We start from the raw sequence: 23865 nt of genomic DNA, 5'->3' as shown, positions 1-23865 counted from the left end.
ATCTTTGAGATTAGCACGAACGTCCATATCTTTGAGAAGTTATAATTTATGATACATGAAAAAGTTGATTTATGTATCTTTAACTTTTGAAATAAGCAAGTACAAATGAAATGAAGATGAATGAAAAATAATAATTATATAAAAAACCAATTTCTCTCTCTCTTTCCAACTAAAAGAATTATTCTATTAAAAAATTTAGTTAGGTTATGGTATTTCTTTGAAAACAATATTCTTCTCCTTACACTGAAATAAGGCTATTTTTGTCTAAAAAAGATACCTGTTAACATAAAGTGTGTCAAAGACACGATGTGTTTTTAGATGAAAACAAAAGATAGAATGTGTCTTAAAGTGTAAGTCCCTCTTAAACTTTTGTTATATTTACAAATTTCTATAAACTTGGGGAGTTATTCCTCCACTGGTTTTAGTTGACTTTTCTTCCAAGTGTTAGCCTAAAAATCAGAAAATATATTGGCATGTCTACTTTCGCATATACCAAGAACACATATATATTTATATATATTTCAACCAAATATATATATATATATATATACTGTTTAAAATATAATATACAATATTTCCAATAAATTACTAATGAACTTTATCATTTTTTACTTCATTGTTTTAATAAAGTCATATACAAGCATATAATTAAATGAGTGAATTGTAAGAGCAATAACATCAGTCAAAATTTCACAAGAGGTTATTAATAAAATAATAATTTTTGATATAATTAAATTTTAATATTTTTAAGAAAATTTATCAATGACATAATACCAAAAATTTCTGAAATGTTCATAAAATGCTAGTTCCCATAATTTTGTTTCTTTTTACCTTTTTTTTTGTTTTAGTTTAACTAGTGAGATACACTCCTTTTTTGGTCAACAAGTGAGATACTCTAAAAATATGAAAATAGACCTAACACATTTTGAAGTTTGAATTACAGATTGAGCATTTCCCCCACCATATTCAACTTCTTTCACACATCCCCGTCGTCGGTTTGACGTTGTTATGGTCCATTGTCTAAATAGTTAGTTCCATCATATCATTAAGTTTCCTAAGAGAAAAGTTACAACTAACCATCTTCCCACACCAGATTGTATATTTTTGAGTAGGGTTTTCAAAGTTCTACGGATAATAGATAAATTGTTTCAACGGCGTTCTTCTCCAATTGTAAAGCAATTATTAGAATGGTAGGGAGGATCCTTTGACCTTACATTATTGGTTTGCTTTACGCTTCTTTTTTTTTTTTTTTGGAATTCTTTACACTTCTTATATTCAAGTAGTAGCCAACATAACACCCAAACTCACACAACTTTAAAACTTTAGGTTAAACCAGTTTATGTTTTTGAACTGCACATTGGTGTTATTGATGCGTTGCCGGCCGAACCACTTTTCTTTCCACGGTTCCACCTCTCCATTCAACACTACTTTTATAAGAAAAAGGCAGTGTTTTTTACGACTGTTGTGAATGCAAATAAAGTCTCATATTAGAAGTAAGACAAATAATGTCTAGTATATAAAGAGATGTCCAACTCTGATTAGTACGAGACCTTTTGGGAATGAGCTCAAAACTAAATCCATGCGGGCTTTACTGCTTCGGTCCAAAGTGGACAATATCGTACTAATCGGACAATATAGAGTTGGACATAGGCTTGAAAAACCCCAACAATTGGTATCAGAGCCGGGATGACGAATATCTGTAAAAAAACCAAAATATCCTTCAAGTTCGAAGTAGTGCTTCCTTCGATGGGAAAAGAGGGGTACGTAACAGAGAACAGTCAAAGATCCTGGAAACTTCGGTTGTGGGAGGAGAATCTTCAAGGTGACTTCACGATTAAGTGGTGCCGGAGATTTATATCAAAAGTCTCTCCCTAACGACGATACAAGATTAGGTGGATATTTCTAACGGTACTGCAAGGATTAGGTGGTGAATGTTCTAATGGTGCAGTAAGAGTTAGGTGGATAAATCCTAAGGTGAAGAGGCTCGTTGGTGATTACGGCGGTACAAGAGGTGTACCAGGTTTCGCTGGAGGTTGAAAACCAAGGGTTCATGTGGTACTTGGTTTGAGAGGAGGTTTATTGTGAATGCAAATAAAGTCCCACATTGGAAGTTTAGATAAATAATGTCTAGTATATAAAGAGATGTCCAACTCTGATTATGACGAGGCTTTTTGGGAATGAGCTCAAAACCAAATCCATGCGGGCTTTACTACTTCAGCTCAAAATGGACAATATCGTACTAATTGGACAATAGAGAATTGGACATGGGCTTGAAAAAACCCAACAATTGGTATCAGAACCGGGATGACGAACATCTGCAAAAAGACCAAAATACCCTTCAAGTTCGAAGAGCCTCCACTTCGATGGGAAGGGCGGGATGCGTAGCAGAAGCCAGTTAAAGATCCTGGAAACTTCGGTTGTGGGAGGAGAATCCTCAAGGTGACTTTGCGATTAAGTGATGCCAGAGACTTATATCGAAAGTCTCTCCCTAACGACGATACAAGATTAGGTGGATATTTCTAACGGTACTGCAAGGATTAGGTGGTGAATGTCCTAATGGTGCAGTAAGAGTTAGCTGGATAAATCTTAATGGTGTAACAAGGGTTAGGTGAAGAGGCTCGTTGGTGATTACGGCGGTACAAGAGATGTGCCAGGTTTTGCTGGAGGTAAACCAAGGGTTCATGTGGTACTTGGTTTGAGAGGAGGTTTGTTGTGAATGCAAATAAAGTCCTACATTGGAAGTTTAGACAAATAATGTCTAGTATATAAAAAGATGTCCAACTCTGATTAGTACGAGACCTTTTGGGAATGAGCTCAAAACCAAATCCATACGGGCTTTACTGCTTCAGCCCAAAATAAACAATATCGTACTAATCGGACAATAAAGAGTTGGATATGAGCTTGAAAAAACCTAACAACAACTGACCACATTCAACACTACTTGGATTCACAGTTTTCCCGGTTTAGGTTCGGTTTGAAATTTGGGTTTCCATATGAAGATATCTTAAATACTGACTAAAATACACCTATATTATCTAATGGGCCAAAATCTGACTCATACTTCAAAATAGCATTTATCGAGGCCCGAAGGGTTATTTATGGGCTTTTATCTCCAAGCAGAGAGCTAGCTATGGTTCTAACTATCGTTGCGTTTGGTTCGTCATCACAAGAACAATTTTCGACATCCAACAATAATGTATGCATACAACCAAACTATTCTTCATACAGGTGGAAGAACATCATCATAAACGTTGATCGCAAATCTCATAAATTAGTTATTCTTTTCTTTCTTTCTTTCGTCATATATAATATACTACAACATACGAATAATTCACAAGATGTAGAGAGCAGACCAAGATAATCATCCGAAATAGTTAAAAACAGCAAAGATGATGGTGTTGGTCAACGATGGAGAGTCACATCACATGACGATCCGGAGGACAGCTAGACCAACGGCTGAGATGGAGACAAGTGTACCGATACAATACTTGATCACCTCGTACTTGGCCGCTTCCAACTGAGCTCTCAAAGTGTGAATCTCCTGAGATACATTGAAGCAAAAGAAAAACATAAACAACCAACTTTTTACTGCAAAATAAACACACAAAAATGCAGAGAAACCAGGGATGATGAGTATATACTAACACGGTCAAGTTTGTTTGTAAGGTTAGAGGTTTCGGCGTTTTGATTCGTTAGCTCATCTCTTATCCTCCTGCTCTCCATCATCGAAAAGATATTTCAAGAAAATCATATAACAGATAAAATGTTAGTTTGAATAGAGATAGAAGAAGTAAGCGGACCCTTTTTCAAGATTCAGGTCCAATCGTTGTCCTGCAGTGACTTTGTCGATCTCGTGCCTGCAATGTATATAAATTTTGTCTTAGTCACTACACTGAGTGTATAGCAAAAATCAAACCATATAGGGTTGGTTTGTTCATAAAAAAAGAAAAGACCTTATATCAGTGCGGATACGTTCAATGTCATTGCGGAGTTTCTCATTCTCGTGTTGCAGCAAAGAGAAATGGTGGTCCTATTACCATGAAACCCAACAATCTTTATAAGACTCAATAAAAAAAATTTAAATAATACACTTGAAAAAAACAGATTTACCAGAGAACTGTTAATTTCACTTTTGAACTTGGATAAGTTTGATTCCTGTGTCATTTCAGCCTAACCAGAAGAAGCAAGAAGGTCAAAAATGAGTCTTTAAAAGAGCTATAAAATGGGGTGGTCATAAGTGTTGTTGTGACGAGACAAATAAGAAAGACTTACTTTCTGCATCTCACCCTTGGAAACAACCAACTGAGAAACAACTCCTAAGCTATCATTCAGAACCTCAGTTATAGCACCTGTGATAGCCTCTGCTTGCTTTGAAGGCAACCATTGTGCTTCTAAGCTCCTTACCTGCAAAAAAAAAAATCCTTTGAACTTATAACTAATATCTAGGAAATTAAAGATGAGACATGTGTGTGTGTTTCGTTCAATTGACTCCGGTCTGGAACATAACCAATTGCATTGTCTCAATTCAAAAAAGGCAAACAAAGTTTAGACAATTCAAAACCAATGAAACATTAGAGAGAAAAAAAACAATTAAGCATAAGGAGTTGTTTGTTACCAAAGCGAGTGTGTCGACGAGATACAAACGTTTGCCATTGGTTTTGACAAGTTGAGATATGAATCTGGAGTTTGATTGTCTGTACATGTACAGAGGAGATGATGATGATGATGATGAACGAAGAATGTCGTGGTGATCGAAGAGAGTCCGGTCAAATGTCGGGTTCGGTGAACCGATTGATCTCAGAGTCGAGAAATTTACGCCCGAACCGGTTCCAAGTCGTGCCAATCGTAGATAACTCGCGTAACCGGCCATTCAATTTGATGGAATAACACTCCGAACCCGTAGAGTTTCAATCGATCGATCACAGGTTTAGATCGGGTAAACCGGGTTGTAATAAGGATGATGGGTGATGAGTAAAAAAAAAGACAAAGAAGATGATGATGAATCTTCACGACGATCAAGAGAAAAAAGGAGAAAACTTTGATGAAGATGGGGTTTGGTGAGAGGATTGTTCGTATGGATATTCTCTGGTTTCTTTCTCGGATTGAAATCGCTACGACGACGATGATAGAGAGAGAGAGAGAGAGAGAGAGAGAGAGCGTGAAGCTTTTGTATTTCTTTCCGAAATGGGCACGTTTCCCAACTCAAATTCTGATTAGTTATTTCCCATGTTCAAAACTACGCTAGGCGTTAGCTGGGCGGTGACTCCGGGCCTAGCGAGTTACCAAAAAATCGGGGATTAATCGGGATATATGCGGGGATTAGTTTTTATTATTTTTAAATTGTAAATATAGGTATATATATAAATACGTGTTAAAATCAGACAAAAAGATGTTGTAGGTCAGTGGTACGAGAGTCATCTAATTTGGGGAGAGGTGCCTGGTTCGAATCTAAAAGGTGATTAAATTTTCTCTTGTTTTAAACTCCGCGAGTCAGAAAAAAAAAATTAAAAACCAACTACATTTGTCCCACATCGACTAATTCTACTTTCAGAGGAGTCTTGAGTCTTCTATATATACAAAGAGAAGTTCTCCCCTCATCCCAGACGAATGGGCCTGTATCACGGGCCAATCATTTGTCACAGAGCCCAAAATTTAGCTAAAATAAATCGGTTCAAGCCTGATTAGGCGGCAATTAATCGCATCTTAAGCCATTAATCGCATCTCCGATTAATTTTAGCGATTTGGCTAAAATCGAGGCGTGCCTTTGACGCCGAGCGCCTAGGCGGCCGCAAAATCGGCTAGGCGCCCGCATTTTAGAACGATGTTATTTCTTTGGATATTATTACATTTTTAGTTTCTCTTCCACATGGTGTTCGAAAAAAAAAAAGTTACTGTCCCACATAGACACATGTGCTAATAATCTCTAACTTGACTATGTTTTCCATCAATCAGTAAAAAGTTACTCTCTGTTAATTGACGGTAAGGGCCAGAGGAACAAGTTGTACAAAAAAAGTGAATACTATTAAGATAAACGAGAGTAATACACAGAAACAATGCATAAGCAAAACAATAATACAAATTTATGAGAATCTTTTTGTCATCTGGACCCTTTTTGTATACAAAGCACAAGCAAAACTGATGAAGGTGAACACATTTCAATTCTCGTGCTCGTAAAAAGATATATATCAATACATCCATTTTTTTTTATTATTATTATGAGAATCCAAAAGGAGTTTTCAAAAAGTGTCGAATCATTCATATCTTGTTGACTGTCACATGTGTTTTTCTGTTTTTCTTTTTTTTTTGATTTCTCACCACAGAGATTTTATTTATTTAGGCCGCTTTCGATGATCATCCAAGGAGTCGTCCAAATGCTCTTTGACATAATTACCCACTCTCTTCAGGTTCTTCATCACCCCTGCTGCTACCAGGTTTGCATTTCTTGTGAACCTGTGCATACATCCCACCCACAACAGTAAAAAAAGAACTAATGAGCATTGTGTTATTACATAAGCACTACCCCCCACCATTAGGATGACTTTCAGACATGGCTTTTTATTGGTAATATAAGACCTGACTCGTTAGTCTATAGTCGAATCTTAAAGGTCGTTCAATAGATTACCTCGTTATGAAGCCGTTTTCAGTGTTTGTAGCAGTAGCTGGGGTTGGGGTTGGGGTTGGTTTTGGGATTGAAGTTGGTCTATGGTTCTGGTGCTGAGGCAACTCCCGAGAATCTATCGTATACACACACAAAAAAAAAAAAAAAATGATGAGCATAAAAGATGGCACGACACTTATCAAGCTGGTGACCAAGAGAAGATCAGGTGTGTTACCATTTCTGTTTTGAGCGCGGGCAGGAATAGATGAAGTGTTGCTTGATGAAGCAGCTCTTCTATCTGCTAGTATCTGCATGAACCACACTAGAAAGTCTGAGGGAGATATAATAGGGGATTACAAACAACACAAAGTAGACCATATTCTTCTTTCATGCCATTGCCAGTAAAAGGATCATGTTTTCTAGTATAAAATCCAGTTTTACAAAAGTTGATAGTGTCTTAAAAGATAGACACAAACCCCAACAAAAACAAGCCGACAGGAGAAAGGAGACCAACTAGATTGTCCAGAGCGCATAATACTAAAACGACAGCAAGATGAAGATGTAACTCCATGGCGTAATGTGTATAACTTTGAGAGTAACGAGAAAGAAGTGATAATAAGAGTGAGGTGAAACCTCAAGGCCGAGACAAACGGGAAGTTGGGTCTTGGTCTGTTGCTTCATGGCAGTAGAGGAGTCTTTGTCAGTCATGTAAACGGAATAACCCAAACATCCGTAGTAAAAATCAGCTAAGGTGCGCCCTTCTTTAGAAGCTTCAGCTTCAGATTGTCCTACAACGTAATCAGGAACTGCAAAAACAAAAACAAAAAATCATGAAATCTAATTACTGTATGCATACACAATCCATGAGAGAGGGGTGATGGTTTCTGATTTCTGATTTTCTGATTCTGGTTATGGATTATAGATTTATCTCTAAACCTAATCAATATTGGGGAAAAAAAAAGAGACGACTACGTGGCGGATTCGGGAACCCTAGAATAGAATTTGGGACCTTGACGGAGAGTACGAGGGATGCCGACGCAGCGAGGATTCTTATCCTTGGATTTGAGAGTTGAAGAGTAGTAAAGGTATCCTTTGCACGATCTTCCTTTCGCCACCCCTCTCTCTTCCGATTTCTCTTCCATTACCCTCCTATTCTTCACTTCTCCGCTTGACCCTTCGCTCATTCTTCCTTCTTGATCGCTTTCCAACTTGTCCTCTCTCTCTCTCTCTATGTTTTAGCTCATCTTCAAGCTCATTGGTCCGATCTCGGAAACTCTGACGGCGGTGCCCTCTTGTTTGTAAATGTTAGCTAATTAACTTAATGGGCCTTGGCCCATTAAGATAACAAATATTCTTGAGAAAAGAAAACTAAACGATCTAACGACTGCGTATTGGTGAGGTTTTATCCCCTTAGTATTAAAAGAGAAGCAAAAAATAAGAGTAACCTTCAAAGAGTAACATATTTTCGGAATTGCCATTATTGATGACGTGTCGGCACGAGGTTCTTTCTCAACCTCTTTTTGAAAGAAGGCTTAAGTATCTAAGGATATTACGGTTTATGCCATTGGACAGACATGCATATTCGTATAAGTATCTTTCATAGTTTCATGTCGGCATGTGTATATAAGGAAATAATTAAGTTTCGTGATTCTATCATTTATGTTTACGTGATTTTTGCCTTCATTCTCACCTTCTATATTTGTCCTGATTTTTAATGAGATTTATATTGTTCTTTTGTATATGGAAACCCAATTATTAGTCCTATTAAATAGAGAGTGGAAAGTTAATGAGAAAAATCAGAAACTGAATATGTATATGTTTGTATTAAATGTATAAAGATCTTAGGGAATATTTTCGGGCAATTATGGTGACTGTTTTCAAATAATTTCCTATAGTCATGCTTGCGAGAGTAATATTACATTTACTATCCGAATCAATTATTTGATATCTTCATATAAAGAATAAATTTTGGCTATTAGTCAAGATATTTAGTTAATTGGTGATAGTTTACATAGGAAACAGTATTTAAATGTCATGTATTATGGAAACTTTATATTGGGGTAACTAATAATCAGTCAAGTTACATAAGCCGTGAAAATTATGACTATGCCATTTTGACGACGTGGCAGCACGAAATTCCTTCTCAGACGTTTTATGAAAAAAAACTTATTCACCTTAGAATATTACGGCTATTGCCATTGGACACACTTACATATTCGTATGTTACTTATACATAGTTTCATGTCTGCATATGTATAAAAGGAAAGTAGTCAATTTCGGGATTCGAGTGTGTGGTCCACGTGATTATTTCATTAATTTCCACTTTCTATATTTTGAAATAATAGGAAATAAGATTTTGTAAATTTGTTTTGCATATGGAAATGAAATTTTGACTCATATTAAATAGAGAATGAATTATGATTTTTTTATTTCCAAATCGCATTTTGATTATTCTTTTCCTTTCCACTTTCTATATTTTGAAATGATTTTTACGAAGATTTTCCAAATTTGTTTTGCATATATAAATCAAATTTTGACAAATATTAAATAGTGAGTGAATTAGGAACTAATTAGATTTATTTTTTATATATTTGCATACGAAATTAGTTGCATTCTTTTCACTTTCTATATATTTTGTTATAATATCAGTAAATTAGGGATTACGAGTATATTTTGTCCAAATTTTGATATGACAGATTTTGCCTATCAAAATATAATATTTACTTACTATTACGGCGTATAATACGCATTAACTACTTAATGTATATTCTATTCACTATATAAATAAGTTTACTGCTTCGTTGAATAAGCATTCTAAGTTTCAATAAAATTATGGGTCTTTAAACGTATTTGTAAATTGTTTGTCGTGATGTCGTTTGGACTCCTCCAAAAATGTAATACAAAACTTTTATTACCACCCGGCCGGTGAGTATTATAGGAACTTAGCCAAGCCAATAATTGATTTAGACTCACTATAATTCACTTATATGAAGACTCTCGCAAGTTCCGTGAAAATACATCGTAGGAGTCCAAACGTAATATAAACAAACTTTTATTACCACCCGGCCGGTGAGTATTATAGGAACTTGCGAGAGTAATATTACAAACGGTGCGTTTGGACTCACTATAATTCACTTAACAATAAAAATGTAATACAAAACTTTTATATTTGTGTGTATGTGTGTTTTAATTTTATAGATTTTAAGAATCTTATGAGTGTACATGGTATTTCCAAAGTTGAGTATTATGAGTAAAACTAAAGAAAATCCATGTCCCAATAACAAGAAACTTTAATATAGTTACAAAATCTATAAAAGCTAAACTTTTTGAATAACAAGAGATTTACATAGAATTTAAAAGTCCATAAACCAATAACAAAGGATTTTAATAAGATTGTTAAAATCCACATACCAATAATAATAGATTTTCTAAATTTTCTAAATCAATTAAAATTCAACCACCAATAACCCCCCCCCTTAATTATATAGACTTTAATACTTCTACAATGTATTCTTTTAATTTTATAAAATACGTAATGTTGGAAAATAAAACCGGTAAAAGTGCTTATCTCACCCCGCGCAGGGCGCGGGTCTCACCCTAGTATTAAGGTAAAGCACTAAACAAAAAAAGGAAATAGCAAACAAATGTTAGCAAATAAACTAAAAGGTTTATGAGTTTCAAAAAAAAAAGAGTTTCAAAAAAAAAAAAAACTAAAAGGTTTATAATTTGTTTCAGATTATTTAAATGCTTCTAAGATGCCAAGTTCGACACCCGCCATGCTTGCAGCATTCCTTCTTTTCAAACAAAAACATGTTTGTTTCTATATATATTTGAGTGCCTACCATTCACATATTTTGAAACTGCCTACCATTCACATATTTTTTGTTTCGAAACTATTACATCAGCATCTAAATATTTAGATATCTGACATCTTAGACCATCTCCAACCCACCTCTATTTTAATCTCTATATCTTTATATATAAACCAGACTTCTCTGGAAGCTCAGGGTGGCCACGTCGCCTTTTTTAGATGGGGCATTTGGCGACACGTGTCAGCACGCTATTGCTCTATTCATTTTTTTTTCAAAACGTGCTTCGTCGTCGACTCTTCTTCAGGCCCAGGCCCAGGTCTTCTCTTCGTCTTCCTCGCGTCCCTGCGATCTCCACGATGAGATCCTGAAACGTCAGTCGGCGATGTTGAGCAGTAACGTCTTCCCTTTCAATTAATCACATCTTTACTCCGACTTCAATCGATTGCTCCAACCCGACTTAAAAGTACCTCTTTGTCTTCCTTAAAAACCGAATGAAGGCTTCCCTATAAATATCGGTCTCCTCCTGCTGCGATGAGCGCACCTCACACAATATCAGCTTGAAGAAATTGATCATTTTTAAGACGTTTTATCTGATTGGATAGGATTTAGTTATGGGAATGAGCATTGACCTGCGAGATTATTTTTGTACTTTGTACGAAGCATATCTTTATTACAGTCCTCTTCTTCTTGTAGTAAGTTCAGATTCGTTAACTCTCTCTCTTTTGGGCTCTTTCTATTCTGTTTGCATATCGTCTCAACTTTGAGTTCTTTGGATATTTTAGACGATGATGGTTTGGCAGAGGGGGAGTGAATTATGTGTGTTCTCTCAAGCAAGTGTAACAGCTAGAAAATCTTTTGTACTAGCTGTTGTGGAAAAGGTTTTGATGGGTACGTATCTGTTTATCTTTTTAATTCATTGAAACCGATGATTTTTAAAATCTCCTTCGTCTATGGATTTGTCTGATCTTTCCTTTGGTTACTGTGAAAAGTGTTATCGGCTAAATCTGTTATTGGTTCTTCCTGATTATTGTTCAAGATTTTTATATCAATTTTGGAGTCTATTTATGCTCCAATCTTCATGCCTTTCCTTCGTCTTTAATGGTTTACATGTAAAATTTATTTCTTTTGTTGGAAGTTTCTAGAATAAACACATATACTCTGTTATAAACTTCACTAAATAGTTATGAAGATCAGAAATGGCTCTATTTGTCGTTTCTTGATTTGTTGATCTGAAAAAGATTTTCTTTGGACATATTTGAGGTTAATTTGGTTTGATGTCACGTTTACACAGGAAAAAGAAAGTGGAGACAGAGCCATCTCGGAAGATATTCTAATTGAAGGAGCCACACACAGTTTTAACTAACACAACAAACTCGGTGAAGGTTGCTTTGCAGTGTGAATTGGGGTCATCTCTCCGATCGTTCACAAGTACATTCATCTCAACGTTTCTTCTCTTTAACTTACACTGTTGTGTAGAATGTGCTTCTTTCATCTTGTGAGGTGAAACAACCTGCTGGCCTGTTCGGTCTTTTGATGATCATTTGTGTTCTTGCAGGTTGCAGTCAAGAGACTCAACAAGGCAGGGAGTAACAGAAAGATATAGATTTCGCTGTTGATGCTAGATGATGCTAGACTTTGAGTGTGAACCTCGGGTTATGGAATTTTGAAATGGCAGACTGATGCCAGATGATGACGAACAATGGAGGTACTAAAGCCAGAAGTAACAATGGGTATCTCTCACCAGAATGTGTTGCATCAGGGAAAGAATCATAAGCTGAGGACGTGTACAGTTTTGGTATCTTATTGCTAGAACTGGTTAGTGGTAAAGTTGAGAGGCTAAGCGCAACAACAAAGTGTGGTATAACCGAGCGGGTGTATCTTTGTTCACTTGCCATGGATGTGATGATTCAAATGCTGTCGGTGTCGTCAGGTAACCAACATTTAGCTTAACAAACTGTGAACATACATACATTGCAGCTAACTAAATCTTCTACGTGTAACTCTTGATCTGGCATGTAACTTGGTTATGTATGGAAGATACCATGTGGAGTTGTCCATTTCAGGTGAAACCTACGATGCTGTGTTCGTTGTATGTAGCACTTTCAGGAGTTACAACACCTAGTGGTCTCAAAATACTTGACATAACGGCTGCAACAAGCAGTACAAATGGTGTAACTAACATTGTTTACAGGGAGATTTTCAACGACCTTGGGACAGGTGGGTTCCAGCTCTTCCAGTGTACGAGTTACTCTCAGTTACAAAATTAAAATGAAAAACAGACTAACATTCTCTATATATATTACATGTGCGACAGCTAGGATATGCGAGCAGTTTACTTGACATCAACAGCAAGGCTATTTCTTGCAAAACGAATATACCAAGAATCCAGTGGTTGGAATAGCTGGGAGTGTGTTTTCGTGTAGCTTTGTCCCCAATAATTCATATCTAAGTTTAGTGCATTGATTCACTCATCCCCATGGTTGGTTGTTTTCATGTTAAATACGAGAAGCACACTTTTGGGCATATATATAACTTGAATAAATGGATCCATTTGGTTTAGTTGACAGCCTGCGATTTTACTGACTTTTCAGTTGCTGCGCGCAGTCAATGATATTCGGGTTCTGCAAACAATCATCTGTACTCAAGGTTCATGCTGCAATAAAAAAAGTATAGCCATCCTCCATTCTTTAAACAAATCCTCCTACCCTCTTCCCTTGAATCATCAGCCCTTCCACAACCAACTCCTCCTTACGGAAGCAAATCGTTTTCATAACAGAACATTTAATGAGCAGCGCCATCAGACCCACACCCAACTTATTACTCAAATGCCTAAATCATATTACATATAAAGCTTCTTTGATATTGACGTAGACAAGAACTGGAATATGCATACAAATTGGCTAACCACCGTCATTCTGTCAACATTAATGCCACTATACAGGTAATGTTTCTTCATACGTAGGGGCCATAAATATTTCAGGCTTCAAAAGTTGTAGGAACCCCATTCAAGAAACACTTACAAACATATTAGCAATTCTTTTGTTTGAGCTCGAAGGCGTATATATGTCCCCACTAAAGTATCTATTATGAGTGTTCAATCCAGTCAAACAAAACCAATTATTCAGAAACAAACAGGAGAGTAGTATGCAGTTGATCATTTGTATACATAGTTTAATTAATTGATATGATTTTAAGTGCTTTCACTGCTAGCTTTGTTATTTTATAATATTATTATTTCTCCTTTTTTAAAAAATGATTTAACGGTTTTAATCATTATTCTTACCTTTTGATTTTCAGTGCTTACTTTTTTTTAGTTGAATTAGTTTTACAACATTCAATTTTTAGCCTAAATACATAAAACAACTTTATCTTTTACTACCTTCGTTTCATTTTAATTGTTGGTATAGAGTAAAATTTTCTTTCCAAAATGAGTATCATTTTAAAATTAAATTCCAATGCAAAATTTCCATTCTAATTAGACAGTTAAAGTATATAAACTGATCACAAAGAAAATGAAAATTTTTAATTTTTTTTTTGATCGAAAAGTATTAACTTTACTAAATGTTTATATTCCAACTAAATTAACTTTATTATGATTATCGCTTTTTATTTTATTTTTATTGAATCTATTAGTCAGAAAAGCATTTATGGTATTCCGTTTTGAACTAAACAACATCAAAACAAAATAATACACTATGATAACTAACCACTATCAAATGGATCGGAAAAATATTATTGTCTTTCAATATATTTTCATTTTCGTATTTTTGAACATATTTTGTTTACTGAGACTATTAATGTATTATATAAATTTATTTAAGAAAAAATATACGAACCCGGCGCGTAGCGCCGGAATACCACTAGTCTTTATAAATAAAGTTGAGTTATCTTCCTTCTCCTGCGTCCACGTCATCAGGGAGGTAAGGGCTTTCTGTGACACCTGGCAGACACAAATTTAATCTGCGTTTTATCAATTCTTCTTAGACTGGGTTTTTTTGCTAAATATTACATATGGGCTTCGTAATCAAAATGGAAAGCCCATTCAAGTTGTTCTATTCTAGGTTTCTTCATCGTTTTTTTTTTCTCTGAACACCACCTCATCGTCTTCTTCACGACGATAATTCAAGAGCTCGCATTTCACCTTCCCGTAACGCTTCAACCTTCATTATTACGTGCTTCACTCCTGATTTTCAGCGTAATTATCCCACTACTCCAACTGGGCAGCATTCAATCGACCTCTTCGCACCCCCAGTAACCGGAGGAAAGGTCGACTATAAATACCCCATCTTTCGACGATGAACACCAGAACTCAGACAAGATCCAGAAAAATAGTTTGTTTAGGCAATCGATTATGCACAGCTGGAGGAAAAGAGAAGTTTGATAGGCGAGTCTTCTTAATGTAATTAGATATAATGATTGTATGTATTCTATTTCGTTGACTGCTCATTCTCATTTCCTTACAGATTCCAGTTGGTGGGACAGATTAGTCAGTGTCTTCATCAAAGGTGATTCACGCACAGGAAATTGAGCCCCTCAACGTTTCTGATCTTAACCAATTTATTATCACTACTGCCCTCAGGTAAAGTATGATATATTCAAATTTAAAACCCTTTTACAATATACTTCTGATCTGTGTTCTTTTCTGAAACTTGACAGATCACTGAGTTTCTCTGTATGGTAAAGGAGCCATAAGCACGGTTAACAGCAGCTGAAGCACTATGTATGTGATTCTTAATAGCCAATGTTTATGTTTATAGATTTACAATTTTTGGATTTGGTTTGATCGCGTTTTGCAGCACATGCATGAGTGAGAGATTCTAATAGACATATATGCTCTTGTCAACATACTTCAGTTTCTGAAGTTAGCCAGCTTAGCAGATTGCTTCGAAGGTAATCAAAAAGAAACAAAGACAGAGATTGTGTTTTATACTCATATGAGTTTTTACTTAACTGAAATGTGTTTTTGAAAGGTTCTGGAGACGACTATTGATGATGATGAGCTGGACGATCTCATAGATCAGTTTGATGTCATTAACATTGACAAGAAGGAGTTCATTAGTCTTGTGGAGATGAGGCAGGTAAGAAGAAAAGAAAACTTGCAATAGAAGTAAGCGATTCAAGGCAGTAATGCATAAACTCATTAACCATTTTTCAGGCTCTTGCGGAAGATCTTGCTGGAAGCTCAATGATACAAGATTAGCTGCGATTCTTCAAGCAGTAAGTATGCTCACTACACGCTTCCACGTTTTTATTTAATATTCAAAAAAAAAACATCCGTCTTTGCAGATAGATAGCAACACTGATGGGTTTGTAAACTATTCTGAGTTTCTGGTTGTTACTTTACATGTTAGTCAACTGGAGGAGCATGACTCTGACCAGTGGGAGCAGAGGTCAAGAGCAGCTTTCGAGAATTTTTACATGGCCAAAGATGGGTTTATAACACCTGAGGAACCAGAATTGGTCAGTCTCATATGATTTTATATTAACCTCGCTTTTAATTATTGTTTAATCAAATTTCCACCTTTGCAACAAACGGGTTTGAAACACTCTATAGAATTACTTCTTGCAGAACCGGAAGTTGATGAGGATCGGAGAATCAGCATCCATGAGTTTCGCAGACTCTTGAGATCTGCAATCGCCAAGTCAAAACTATCAAAACAATCCTGGTTACCAGCTTTCTCAAAAAATGTAAATCACCAAAAGTAAATAGATATGAAGATTAGATTTTATACTCATAAACAAAAAAAAAACATTTTTTACAATTGCCATATGATTCAAGAAGATCTTATACAGGCTACATGTGATTTTTGTATTTGATACCAGGGAACAGCATATGTTCAGAAGGTTTGGGATTGTTTTCCCGACTTGAGCAGATAATTTTGTATTTTTATTTGCTTATGATGATAAAATACATAATTACACATAATTAACATAATTTTACTTTAAAGCAGATTTAGAGTTTATGACCTTGATATATTATTTTTTTTTTTGCTGAAATTTTAAATTGATTATCAACAAAAAGAAAAAATACAGGCTATTGAAGTTTATGCTCTCAAAGGAGACTCAAGTTTAAAAATGGGAAAGAAATAGATTATACTTGCATTTCTAAGAGGTCTTTTCGAGCCATCGTTGCATCATGTCACCATAGAAGCTTGGCTTTCGCTTCCGCAGAAAGTTAATTCTGTTCCTGATGGTCTTGTCAATGTACCGAACCAGTTGGCTAGAGCCAAGGGGAGAGTCTTGATGGTGCCTGCTATTCCGTTCACGCCAGATATTATGGATAGTAGCTTGGAGCACAAGTTTCAAGAGACATCTATATTATTTTTACATTACCAAAGGAAAATAATGGATACCCCTTCAAACCTCCTGCAGACCTCATTTCATCAAAGATTGGAACAATGTTTCGAACCCAATAAAAGGGTCAACCAAACCCTGGACGCCTCAGATGGAGACGCTTCTGATACGGACCCCACCTCCTATTTCTACAACATAGACCTACAATATTTTGCATCCGAACCATTGAAGATGGTTTTTCGTCACATATACTTTATGGAATTATGCTTGGAGAACAACCTGAAGCACACTATGTCGAGAGAACAAATCAGTTTGTCTTCCATCACAAACATATTGAAGCACTCAATCACCTACGGCAATTTTCTTAAGGAAAATACGATAAGGGTACATATCTCTTTGGGAAAAATTAACACAACGCTGTTATTTCTTATACATACTGTCTACATAGTACTTAACAATATAATTATGTTCTCTAAACTAAACTCAACTTTATTTTATGTTTAAATTCCAACAAAGTTAACTCTCATATGAGTATCAGTTTTTTATTTACTCTAATCCATTTTCAATTAAAACAATTTCAAAAAAATTAATACATTACGATCACTAACCAGCAAAATCAAATAAATTAGGGGAAATATTATTTTCTTTCAATATATTTAAATTTTCGTATTTTAGAACATATTTTCTTTACTAAGATCATAAAAATTTGTAAATTCATGTAAAAACAAAATATACGAACCCGGCGCGTAGCGCCGGAATACCACTAGTTTTCCTCTAAAATAGAGAAACTCTATTATAGAAGAGGATTTGCTCTAATGTATGCCTCTATAATAGAGTTCCTCTATTTATAGAGGAAAATATAAAAATATGCTATTTCAATCTTTAAATATAAAGGCAAAAAGTAAAATTTCTCTATATTTTTCTCTAAAATAGAGAAACTCTGTTATAGAAGTATACATTGGAACAAATCCACCTCTATAATAGAGTTTTTCTATTTTAGAAGAAAAAATAGAAGTGTACATTGGAGATGCTCTTAGATGCACCTCAAAATCCAAAAAAAAAGAAAAATCATAATATTTTTTCGTTAAAACTAGAAATCACGTTTTCCTGGATGAGGTACAAAAACTTTGGTGCTACAAGATGTTCGACATGTTACCTAAACAGATAAATTATACAATATAACAAATGCGAATCAGGGGTGCCAAAAACTACAAGAAGCACCCTTTTTGCAGTTTCCACTCTCATAGAACTTACATATCTTTAGCCCTTTGGGCGGATGAGCTGTGTATGAACCTGATCCATGGTCATGCCCATGCCCATGGCTACTGCTGTATGGCCATTGCCGATGGTTATGGTTACGACTGTTGTTGACGCTACTGTTGTGATCATTGTTCCACCATTGTCGCTCTCTGCTGTGCCCACCGGATCTTCTTTGATGACTTCCATGTCCACGTGGGCTGCGCTCCGTGTTTCCACGTGGGCCGCGCTCCGTGTTTCCACGTGGTGGGTCATGTAACGATGATGACCTGGGGCTCGGTTCCAAACCAACTCCCGAAAGAGACTTGGGAAGCCTCTCGACCGATCCACCTTTAACTGTGGTTTCTGATCCCAGTCTGAGAGCTGTTGTCGTCAGAGTCAGGTCCTGACTAACTGAAGTTGGCGCTGGCGGTGCAAAGAGCTGGAGCTCCGGACCAGCGGTTCCACAGTGGTTGAAGAGAGTGTTGTCTTTTGCTTCTGTGCCCATTGAGCTTTTCCCCGCAGAGACATTGTCAAGGATACTCGGCTGAGAGATATTCATTCTGTTGCATGTTTCAGGTGTGAGGGACATGCGTGCCACAGGGTTAAAGAAATCTTTTTCTGGCCCTTTTGTCAAATCATCGTCGTCATAGTGAAATGTTGAGGTGGGTGAAGAGGGCAACCCGTTCTGCTCCATCGCTTCAACTTCGGCTAATAGATCCGAAACTGATTCATCACACTCGTCCGGGTCAGCCACAATGGCTGGCCACCCAGACGAGTGACCCACTTGGGTGTTGCCTGAAGTCTGAGTTGCTGTGGCGTGATCAGCTGCCAAATCAACTGGCTTCACAGACGGTGCAGCTGAAACAACAGCATCCTGCTGTGTTACTTGAGGAAGCTGTTCTCCAGTGACCACAACACTCGAAGTGGTGGTAGCAGCATCGGTGGTACTTGTGGTGCTAGTGCTCCATGTGACACCAGATGTTCCTTTGGCCAAAACACATGAAGACAGAGACTGAATAGTCTCTGCCGCTTGAGCTTCCAAGTCTTCAGGGCTTGACTTTGGTGTAGGACTGCGGATATCAGGGACATGAATCTCTTGATTAAGGTTTGGTGCATGAACAGAACCACCGTTTGTTCCTTTTTTTACAGTCTTACCATCTGCCCCTGAAGTTTCTCTTACGTCAGGAGTAACTACATGTCCTGGAACCACAGACGTTGATGCTGGACAACTAACTTGAGGCTTGGAACGAACAGAATTACCATCTTTAACTTTTGCAGAGCAAGGTAAAAGAGTCACAACTTGTTTCTCTTTCGGATCGTTAGGAAGGGCACTGACAGTGGAGGACGAAGAGGAGGCTGCACTGTTGCTGACTGGCGTAAGGTTCTTCTGAAGACAGTCCCCATCCACGCCAGAGCGTCCCGAGTCGTGCTGAGATAGTTTGAGTTCTTGGGGAAGCAAAGAGGAACTTGGCGAAGTAGTTGCTTTATCAAATCTTCCGGCAAGAGCTTCAGTCAGAAGTACAGACTCGTCTTGGTTCTCATGCGCTTTCCATATCCTAAGATAAGGGGGGAAATGACCACAAGATTTCCATCTGCGGAGCTGCACCATCGAAAAGGGTCCCTGTGTCTTTCCGGTTGGATCTCGATAATGCCATATTTCACTCTCCTCATCATCTTTACCGCTTTCCTGTAGTACACAGAAAATGAATGTATATGACTTGAAACCAAAACTAAAAAAAAACATATGAGAGGTTACATTGCAAACAGAGTAGGAGATTTGGTCAAACCTGGATATCTGATGAGTTGTTGTGGACCTTGGAACAATCATCTTTCTTAGTAACATTCACGGCCTTTCTACTTCGCAAAACTGGAGCATCATATTTTCTCTGCTCATTGTTTCCCAAGTTCCCTTTTTTCTTCGGACCTTTACTTTGTGCCTTAATGTGATTATCTGCAAACAGAAAACGTAGAAGATTGTAAACAGCATCCACCAGTGAGGAATTTTCGTAAGATAATGAACAATTAGCTTGTTCACATCCTAGGTTAAAGTGGGAGACCTTGTTTCCTCGTACCCAACACTGCATCTTCTGCTGATGGATGACTCGGATCCATGCTTGGATCCGTGTGAACTTCTGGGACTTCCTGCAGAAGCCGCTGACGATGCTCAGGTGATTCTAGAAGCCCTAGCTTTTCCAAACATTCTCTAAGCGTGGGAGATGGTTAAGAAATCAAGACTTAACTTTCCATGCAATCACTCAGTGTAAAGTTATCTTTCACATTTAAACGCAAACCAAACATCTAAATGGAAAGACCAGAGTACTTGTCAAGTTATACACTAAAACTAAATTATTCTTCGCTGTCACGAGTGGCATGGTCCACTCTCTAAAGAATTACGACTTGAAAGATTCTATAACCAACATCTGCAAAGGAAAATAGTGTGACCGAAGTGTAACAAATAGAGTATGGCAATTTCAAAAAGGATATTCCTTTCTATGACCATTCTCACTAGCCCGATCACGGAGGTGTTTGACCTTTAATATCTCAGCTTCCAGAGTCTACAACGACAAACGTCAGTAAGAAGCACAGCACAATAAAAACTATGATCAGGGGATCTATAATATTATACGTATGATATTTGCTGCTGTTAATTAACCTACCTCATTGATTCTCATGGCTTGCAGTGTTGTTGCCGTCTTCAAGATGTCACCCTGACACCGCCAAAAAACACGAATTTCCAACTTAGATAAAATATACAAATTCAGGACGACAAGATATCATGTGCGCGTTCTTACCACAGTCAAACGTTTATTGAGACCACATTTTATGCTCTGGCGTAGCCGTTTGCACTCGTCCTGAAAACCACAGTTATAAGTAAATATAGGAGAAAATAAAACCTAATTACTAGCGCTACCTTATTAGTAGATGGGGCTTTAACTTTTTTATTGACGAGCATAGGAAGTTAGATAAACTAATGTTTCAGACTAGAGAGGGACTATATTTACCTCTGTGACATTCTGGTCTGATAATTGATCAATCGAGATGACCTCTCTCTTTTCTAGATTTAGTATTTCTAGCATAACATCTGTAGTCTTTGCGCCAAGTTGGTAGGTTGCTGCTGCCTTGCTTGTACCTGTTAAATAAGGACAAAAGCAGCTGAGATCTTACTATTAAAATTATGGGTCGTTAATTTCCCAATTTTCTTTCCTCAAAAAGCATTAATATGAACACTGATCAAATACCTACAACTTGAACGAGCCTGTGAATATCCAGCTTCTGGTCGCTGCCAGATACTTTAATTCTCAAAATTGTGCCAACCACCTTTTCGTGAACTTTGCTGATATCATCAAGTAGAGTCTCTAAAAATTTACGTCTCAAATAAATCAGGTTGATATTGTGAACATCAATCGCTGCATATGCATCCAGATTTTCGTTCTGTACCCTGCCATCAGTTTTCCTACGCATCTTGCGTCTTCTATCCCTAACCGGTGGTTCATGACCACTATCTTCATCTACTTGGGAAGGAACAGCATGAGTAGTTTCCACGTTTGTCGTTTTCTCGTCTTTCGGTTTCTCTTGAATAAGAAAGTGAGACTCAAGAAGCTTAAACATTTCAAGGTGACCCACTCGCTGTTTTCCGAACAACTTCACAAGCATTAGGTCACACATAACTTGAGACTTCTGCTGAGGATCCCTAAGATTTTTTTTCTTGATATAGTCAAGCAGAAGACCCTGCACGTCGAACTGAGAAATAACTGATGTATCACCATTTCTCATGAACGACAAAAACTCGAGGAGTTCTTTTGTTGCCCAATTTGTATCTCCAGGAAGCTTCTTTAGGTTATTACTTGGATTATTGTCATCCAACTTGCTAGGTAAGGTGGAAGAACCACTAGTCTTTCTTCTCTTTGTTCCATTCTCTGCTACATCCAAAGCTGAATTGCCAGACGAATAAGCATTGTTACGGGTATGATCATTCCGTGGCTCCACTATAGGAACAGTGTAAGGAGCCTCCTTCCAAGGATTATATGCTCTAGTAAGCTCGTCCACAGTTAGAGACAGCTCTTCCTTCAGGCAAAGCCAATATACCTTGAATAGATACTCCCAACTGAGCTTGTCATCAAAATCCACCTTAACCTAATAAACAAGGAAAACAATTATGATCCCCACACATTATGATATAGTGAAGAGGATAACTTTAAAAGAAAAACACTCAACTTTCTTATAGAACTAAGTACAAGATTTCCTCCCTAAACAAGAAAAGTTACTCTTTTCCTTTGGTTTTAAGCGATTTTTTTCAAAATAAAACACCCAACCTACCCTACTGTTCTTGCGAAAACTTACTAAATATGAAACCCAATATCTCTAAAATTCCATCATTCAATTCAACCCCAAAATTCCATCACTCTCTCGTAATATATGAGTCCTAATCCATCAACCCCAAATTTCCATATATATTGCTATCACATTTACGAGTGTCATGTGCATGAAAAGACTATATTCCTCCAAAGGTAATTGTGACAGGTGGTAAAAATCATCAATTCGCCTGAGCACTGAATGGAAACTAATTGAATGTGGAGAAGTGTCTTACCGCTTGAACATCTCCTTGACCAATATTCTCAATCAACATTATTGGCTTAATACAAGTGCCACAAAGCCCCATGTTACCTCTCACAAACACATAGTCGGCATAAGCAACGCACCGCTTACAAACAGAAAAAGTGCATGTATAACACATATAACTGGATGATTTCTGGCATGCACTGCATATGTGCCAACCTGAAATGAATGAAACAAAAAACATCAGTTTCAACTTCCACGTCGCCATTTAAAAGATTTCAAAAATAACGGCACGTCAGAGAAATATTCCCTCCACATACATACCGCAGTTCCATTTAGCGGTTGTTCGAAAGAAGGCCTCGTCTCTGTTAATACAAGTTGGATGGTACGCCTTGGGGCAGTTCCTGAACATCATCAATTAAGTTATCAATAACACAAATCTCGTATCCAAAAATCTCTCAGATGCCTTCGTTACCAATTGATTCGAGTCTAATTAATGGCATTAATTAGCATGTAATCAAAAATAGTAACTAAAGCACCAACACATACCATATAAATCCCAATTAAGTAACTAACTAAACCTCTTATGACAAAAACTCACCGGCGATCACATAGAACGAGGTCTCCGCCGTCAAAGCAAATAAAACAGACATCTTCTTCCTTATCATCCTTCCGCGGCGGTGGCGGCGGAGGCGGAGGCTGCGGCGGCGGGGGCTGCTGAGTTTGCAACGGCGTCTGAGCGTGCGCCTTCGGAGGCCGGCCACGTTTTCGCTTAACAGGGGCCTCCTGCTCGATCGTGCCTACGACCGTCGGGGCGGGCGCGGAGGAGAGAGCACCGATCTCTTCGCATTGATCAACTCTCATGAGATCGATCCCTCTGACCGAACTCTTTTCGCCGCGAGACGAAGCGCCTCGCTGCTGATTCTCCATCGGCGAGTGAAGAATTCGAAGTACGTGTGAGTAGTACCTGCAGATCGGTTAGTGAAAGAGAAACCCTAATCTGAGGTTCTCTGGGGATGATGATGATGGAGAGAGAGAGAGAGTATGGGTGATGTGTTTGGAGCGAAGACTAGTGGGGAAAACGATAAAATGGACATTGTTACTTAATATGACCAATTTAAAGAGTAAACAACTGTTTTTACTTCTTTTCTGCTTATGGAAATTTTTATTTTCTTTTCATATCATTTCTGCTTAGAGATTTTATATTCTAAAAAGTTGATACTATTTCTGGATTTTAAATTAATTTATAAAATCTACTGGTCTAAATTATAACATGACTATTTTACAGAAAATATGTTGTGAAGTTATTTTTCCTTTAGAATCATTTCTTCTTATAGATTTTGTCAGTTTACTACTATTTCTGGA

The 23865-nt window shown here is 37.1% G+C and overlaps 3 protein-coding genes and 2 long non-coding RNA genes across 8 annotated transcripts; 2 read left to right on the top strand and 3 right to left on the bottom strand.

The window, feature by feature from the left end:
• Positions 1-3262: 3262 nt before the first annotated feature.
• Positions 3263-5204, bottom strand: LOC108851432 (protein FMP32, mitochondrial-like). The gene is made up of 7 exons (XM_018624864.2): positions 4616-5204; positions 4273-4404; positions 4111-4170; positions 3954-4030; positions 3801-3857; positions 3646-3712; positions 3263-3541 (listed from the first exon to the last, which is right to left on the bottom strand). Exons 1-7 carry the CDS (start codon positions 4868-4870, stop codon positions 3422-3424), a joined length of 768 nt encoding a protein of 255 aa, XP_018480366.1. The 5' UTR covers positions 4871-5204; the 3' UTR covers positions 3263-3421.
• Positions 5205-6181: 977 nt separating this feature from the next.
• Positions 6182-7878, bottom strand: LOC108851431 (uncharacterized). The gene is made up of 5 exons (XM_018624863.2): positions 7608-7878; positions 7232-7404; positions 6834-6906; positions 6623-6734; positions 6182-6450 (listed from the first exon to the last, which is right to left on the bottom strand). Exons 1-5 carry the CDS (start codon positions 7780-7782, stop codon positions 6330-6332), a joined length of 654 nt encoding a protein of 217 aa, XP_018480365.1. The 5' UTR covers positions 7783-7878; the 3' UTR covers positions 6182-6329.
• A 2819-nt stretch (positions 7879-10697) lies between these two features.
• On the top strand, positions 10698-12969 carry LOC108849428 (uncharacterized). Of its 2 annotated transcripts, none has more exons than XR_001949193.2 (6): positions 10698-11102; positions 11193-11298; positions 11702-11838; positions 11966-12340; positions 12474-12627; positions 12725-12969. It is a non-coding gene; the product is annotated as an uncharacterized LOC108849428 (long non-coding RNA). The 2 variants fall into 2 exon arrangements; XR_001949192.2 differs by having other exon boundaries at positions 10699-11102; positions 12448-12627.
• Positions 12970-14535: 1566 nt separating this feature from the next.
• Positions 14536-16213, top strand: LOC108850194 (uncharacterized). Of its 2 annotated transcripts, none has more exons than XR_008939976.1 (7): positions 14536-14989; positions 15067-15130; positions 15207-15300; positions 15381-15488; positions 15566-15627; positions 15762-15870; positions 15980-16213. It is a non-coding gene; the product is annotated as an uncharacterized LOC108850194 (long non-coding RNA). The 2 variants fall into 2 exon arrangements; XR_008939977.1 differs by having other exon boundaries at positions 15566-15631.
• A 1557-nt stretch (positions 16214-17770) lies between these two features.
• Positions 17771-23596, bottom strand: LOC108850193 (zinc finger CCCH domain-containing protein 44). 2 transcript variants are annotated; one of them, XM_056996779.1, is made up of 11 exons: positions 23102-23596; positions 22825-22904; positions 22532-22719; positions 21183-22077; positions 20946-21073; positions 20736-20795; positions 20601-20651; positions 20428-20498; positions 20001-20152; positions 19731-19894; positions 17771-19630 (listed from the first exon to the last, which is right to left on the bottom strand). In XM_056996779.1, the coding sequence occupies exons 1-11, from the start codon at positions 23428-23430 to the stop codon at positions 17897-17899; spliced, it is 3852 nt and encodes a 1283-aa protein (XP_056852759.1). In that variant the 5' UTR covers positions 23431-23596; the 3' UTR covers positions 17771-17896. The 2 variants fall into 2 exon arrangements, with proteins under 2 accessions (XP_056852759.1, XP_056852760.1); XM_056996780.1 differs by having other exon boundaries at positions 20016-20152.
• Positions 23597-23865: the final 269 nt, after the last annotated feature.

The sequence above is a fragment of the Raphanus sativus genome, unplaced genomic scaffold, assembly GCF_000801105.2.
Source record: "Raphanus sativus cultivar WK10039 unplaced genomic scaffold, ASM80110v3 Scaffold0355, whole genome shotgun sequence".
Taxonomy (NCBI): Eukaryota; Viridiplantae; Streptophyta; class Magnoliopsida; order Brassicales; family Brassicaceae; genus Raphanus; species Raphanus sativus.
The sequence above is the reverse complement of the archived record's forward strand: the minus strand, read 5'-3'. Positions and strand labels throughout refer to the sequence as shown.

Bases quoted from the DNA above. Each gene is read 5' to 3' on its own strand.
- LOC108851432 (XM_018624864.2), bottom strand. From the start codon at position 4,870: ATGGCCGGTTACGCGAGTTATCTACGATTGGCACGACTTGGAACCGGT. The intron at 4,171-4,272 runs GTAAGTCTTTCT...TCTTCTGGTTAG, and splicing joins CCAAGGGTGAGATGCAGAAA to GCTGAAATGACACAGGAATC. The intron at 3,542-3,645 runs GTTAGTATATAC...AATGTATCTCAG, and splicing joins TTACAAACAAACTTGACCGT to GAGATTCACACTTTGAGAGC.
- LOC108851431 (XM_018624863.2), bottom strand. From the start codon at position 7,782: ATGAGCGAAGGGTCAAGCGGAGAAGTGAAGAATAGGAGGGTAATGGAA. The intron at 6,735-6,833 runs GTAACACACCTG...TGTATACGATAG, and splicing joins CCGCGCTCAAAACAGAAATG to ATTCTCGGGAGTTGCCTCAG. The intron at 6,451-6,622 runs GTAATCTATTGA...ATGTATGCACAG, and splicing joins GAAAACGGCTTCATAACGAG to GTTCACAAGAAATGCAAACC.
- LOC108850193 (XM_056996779.1), bottom strand. From the start codon at position 23,430: ATGGAGAATCAGCAGCGAGGCGCTTCGTCTCGCGGCGAAAAGAGTTCG. The intron at 22,078-22,531 runs GTAAGACACTTC...CTTGTTTATTAG, and splicing joins GTCAAGGAGATGTTCAAGCG to GTTAAGGTGGATTTTGATGA. The intron at 20,796-20,945 runs GTAAATATAGTC...TGTGGTTTTCAG, and splicing joins CAGACCAGAATGTCACAGAG to GACGAGTGCAAACGGCTACG.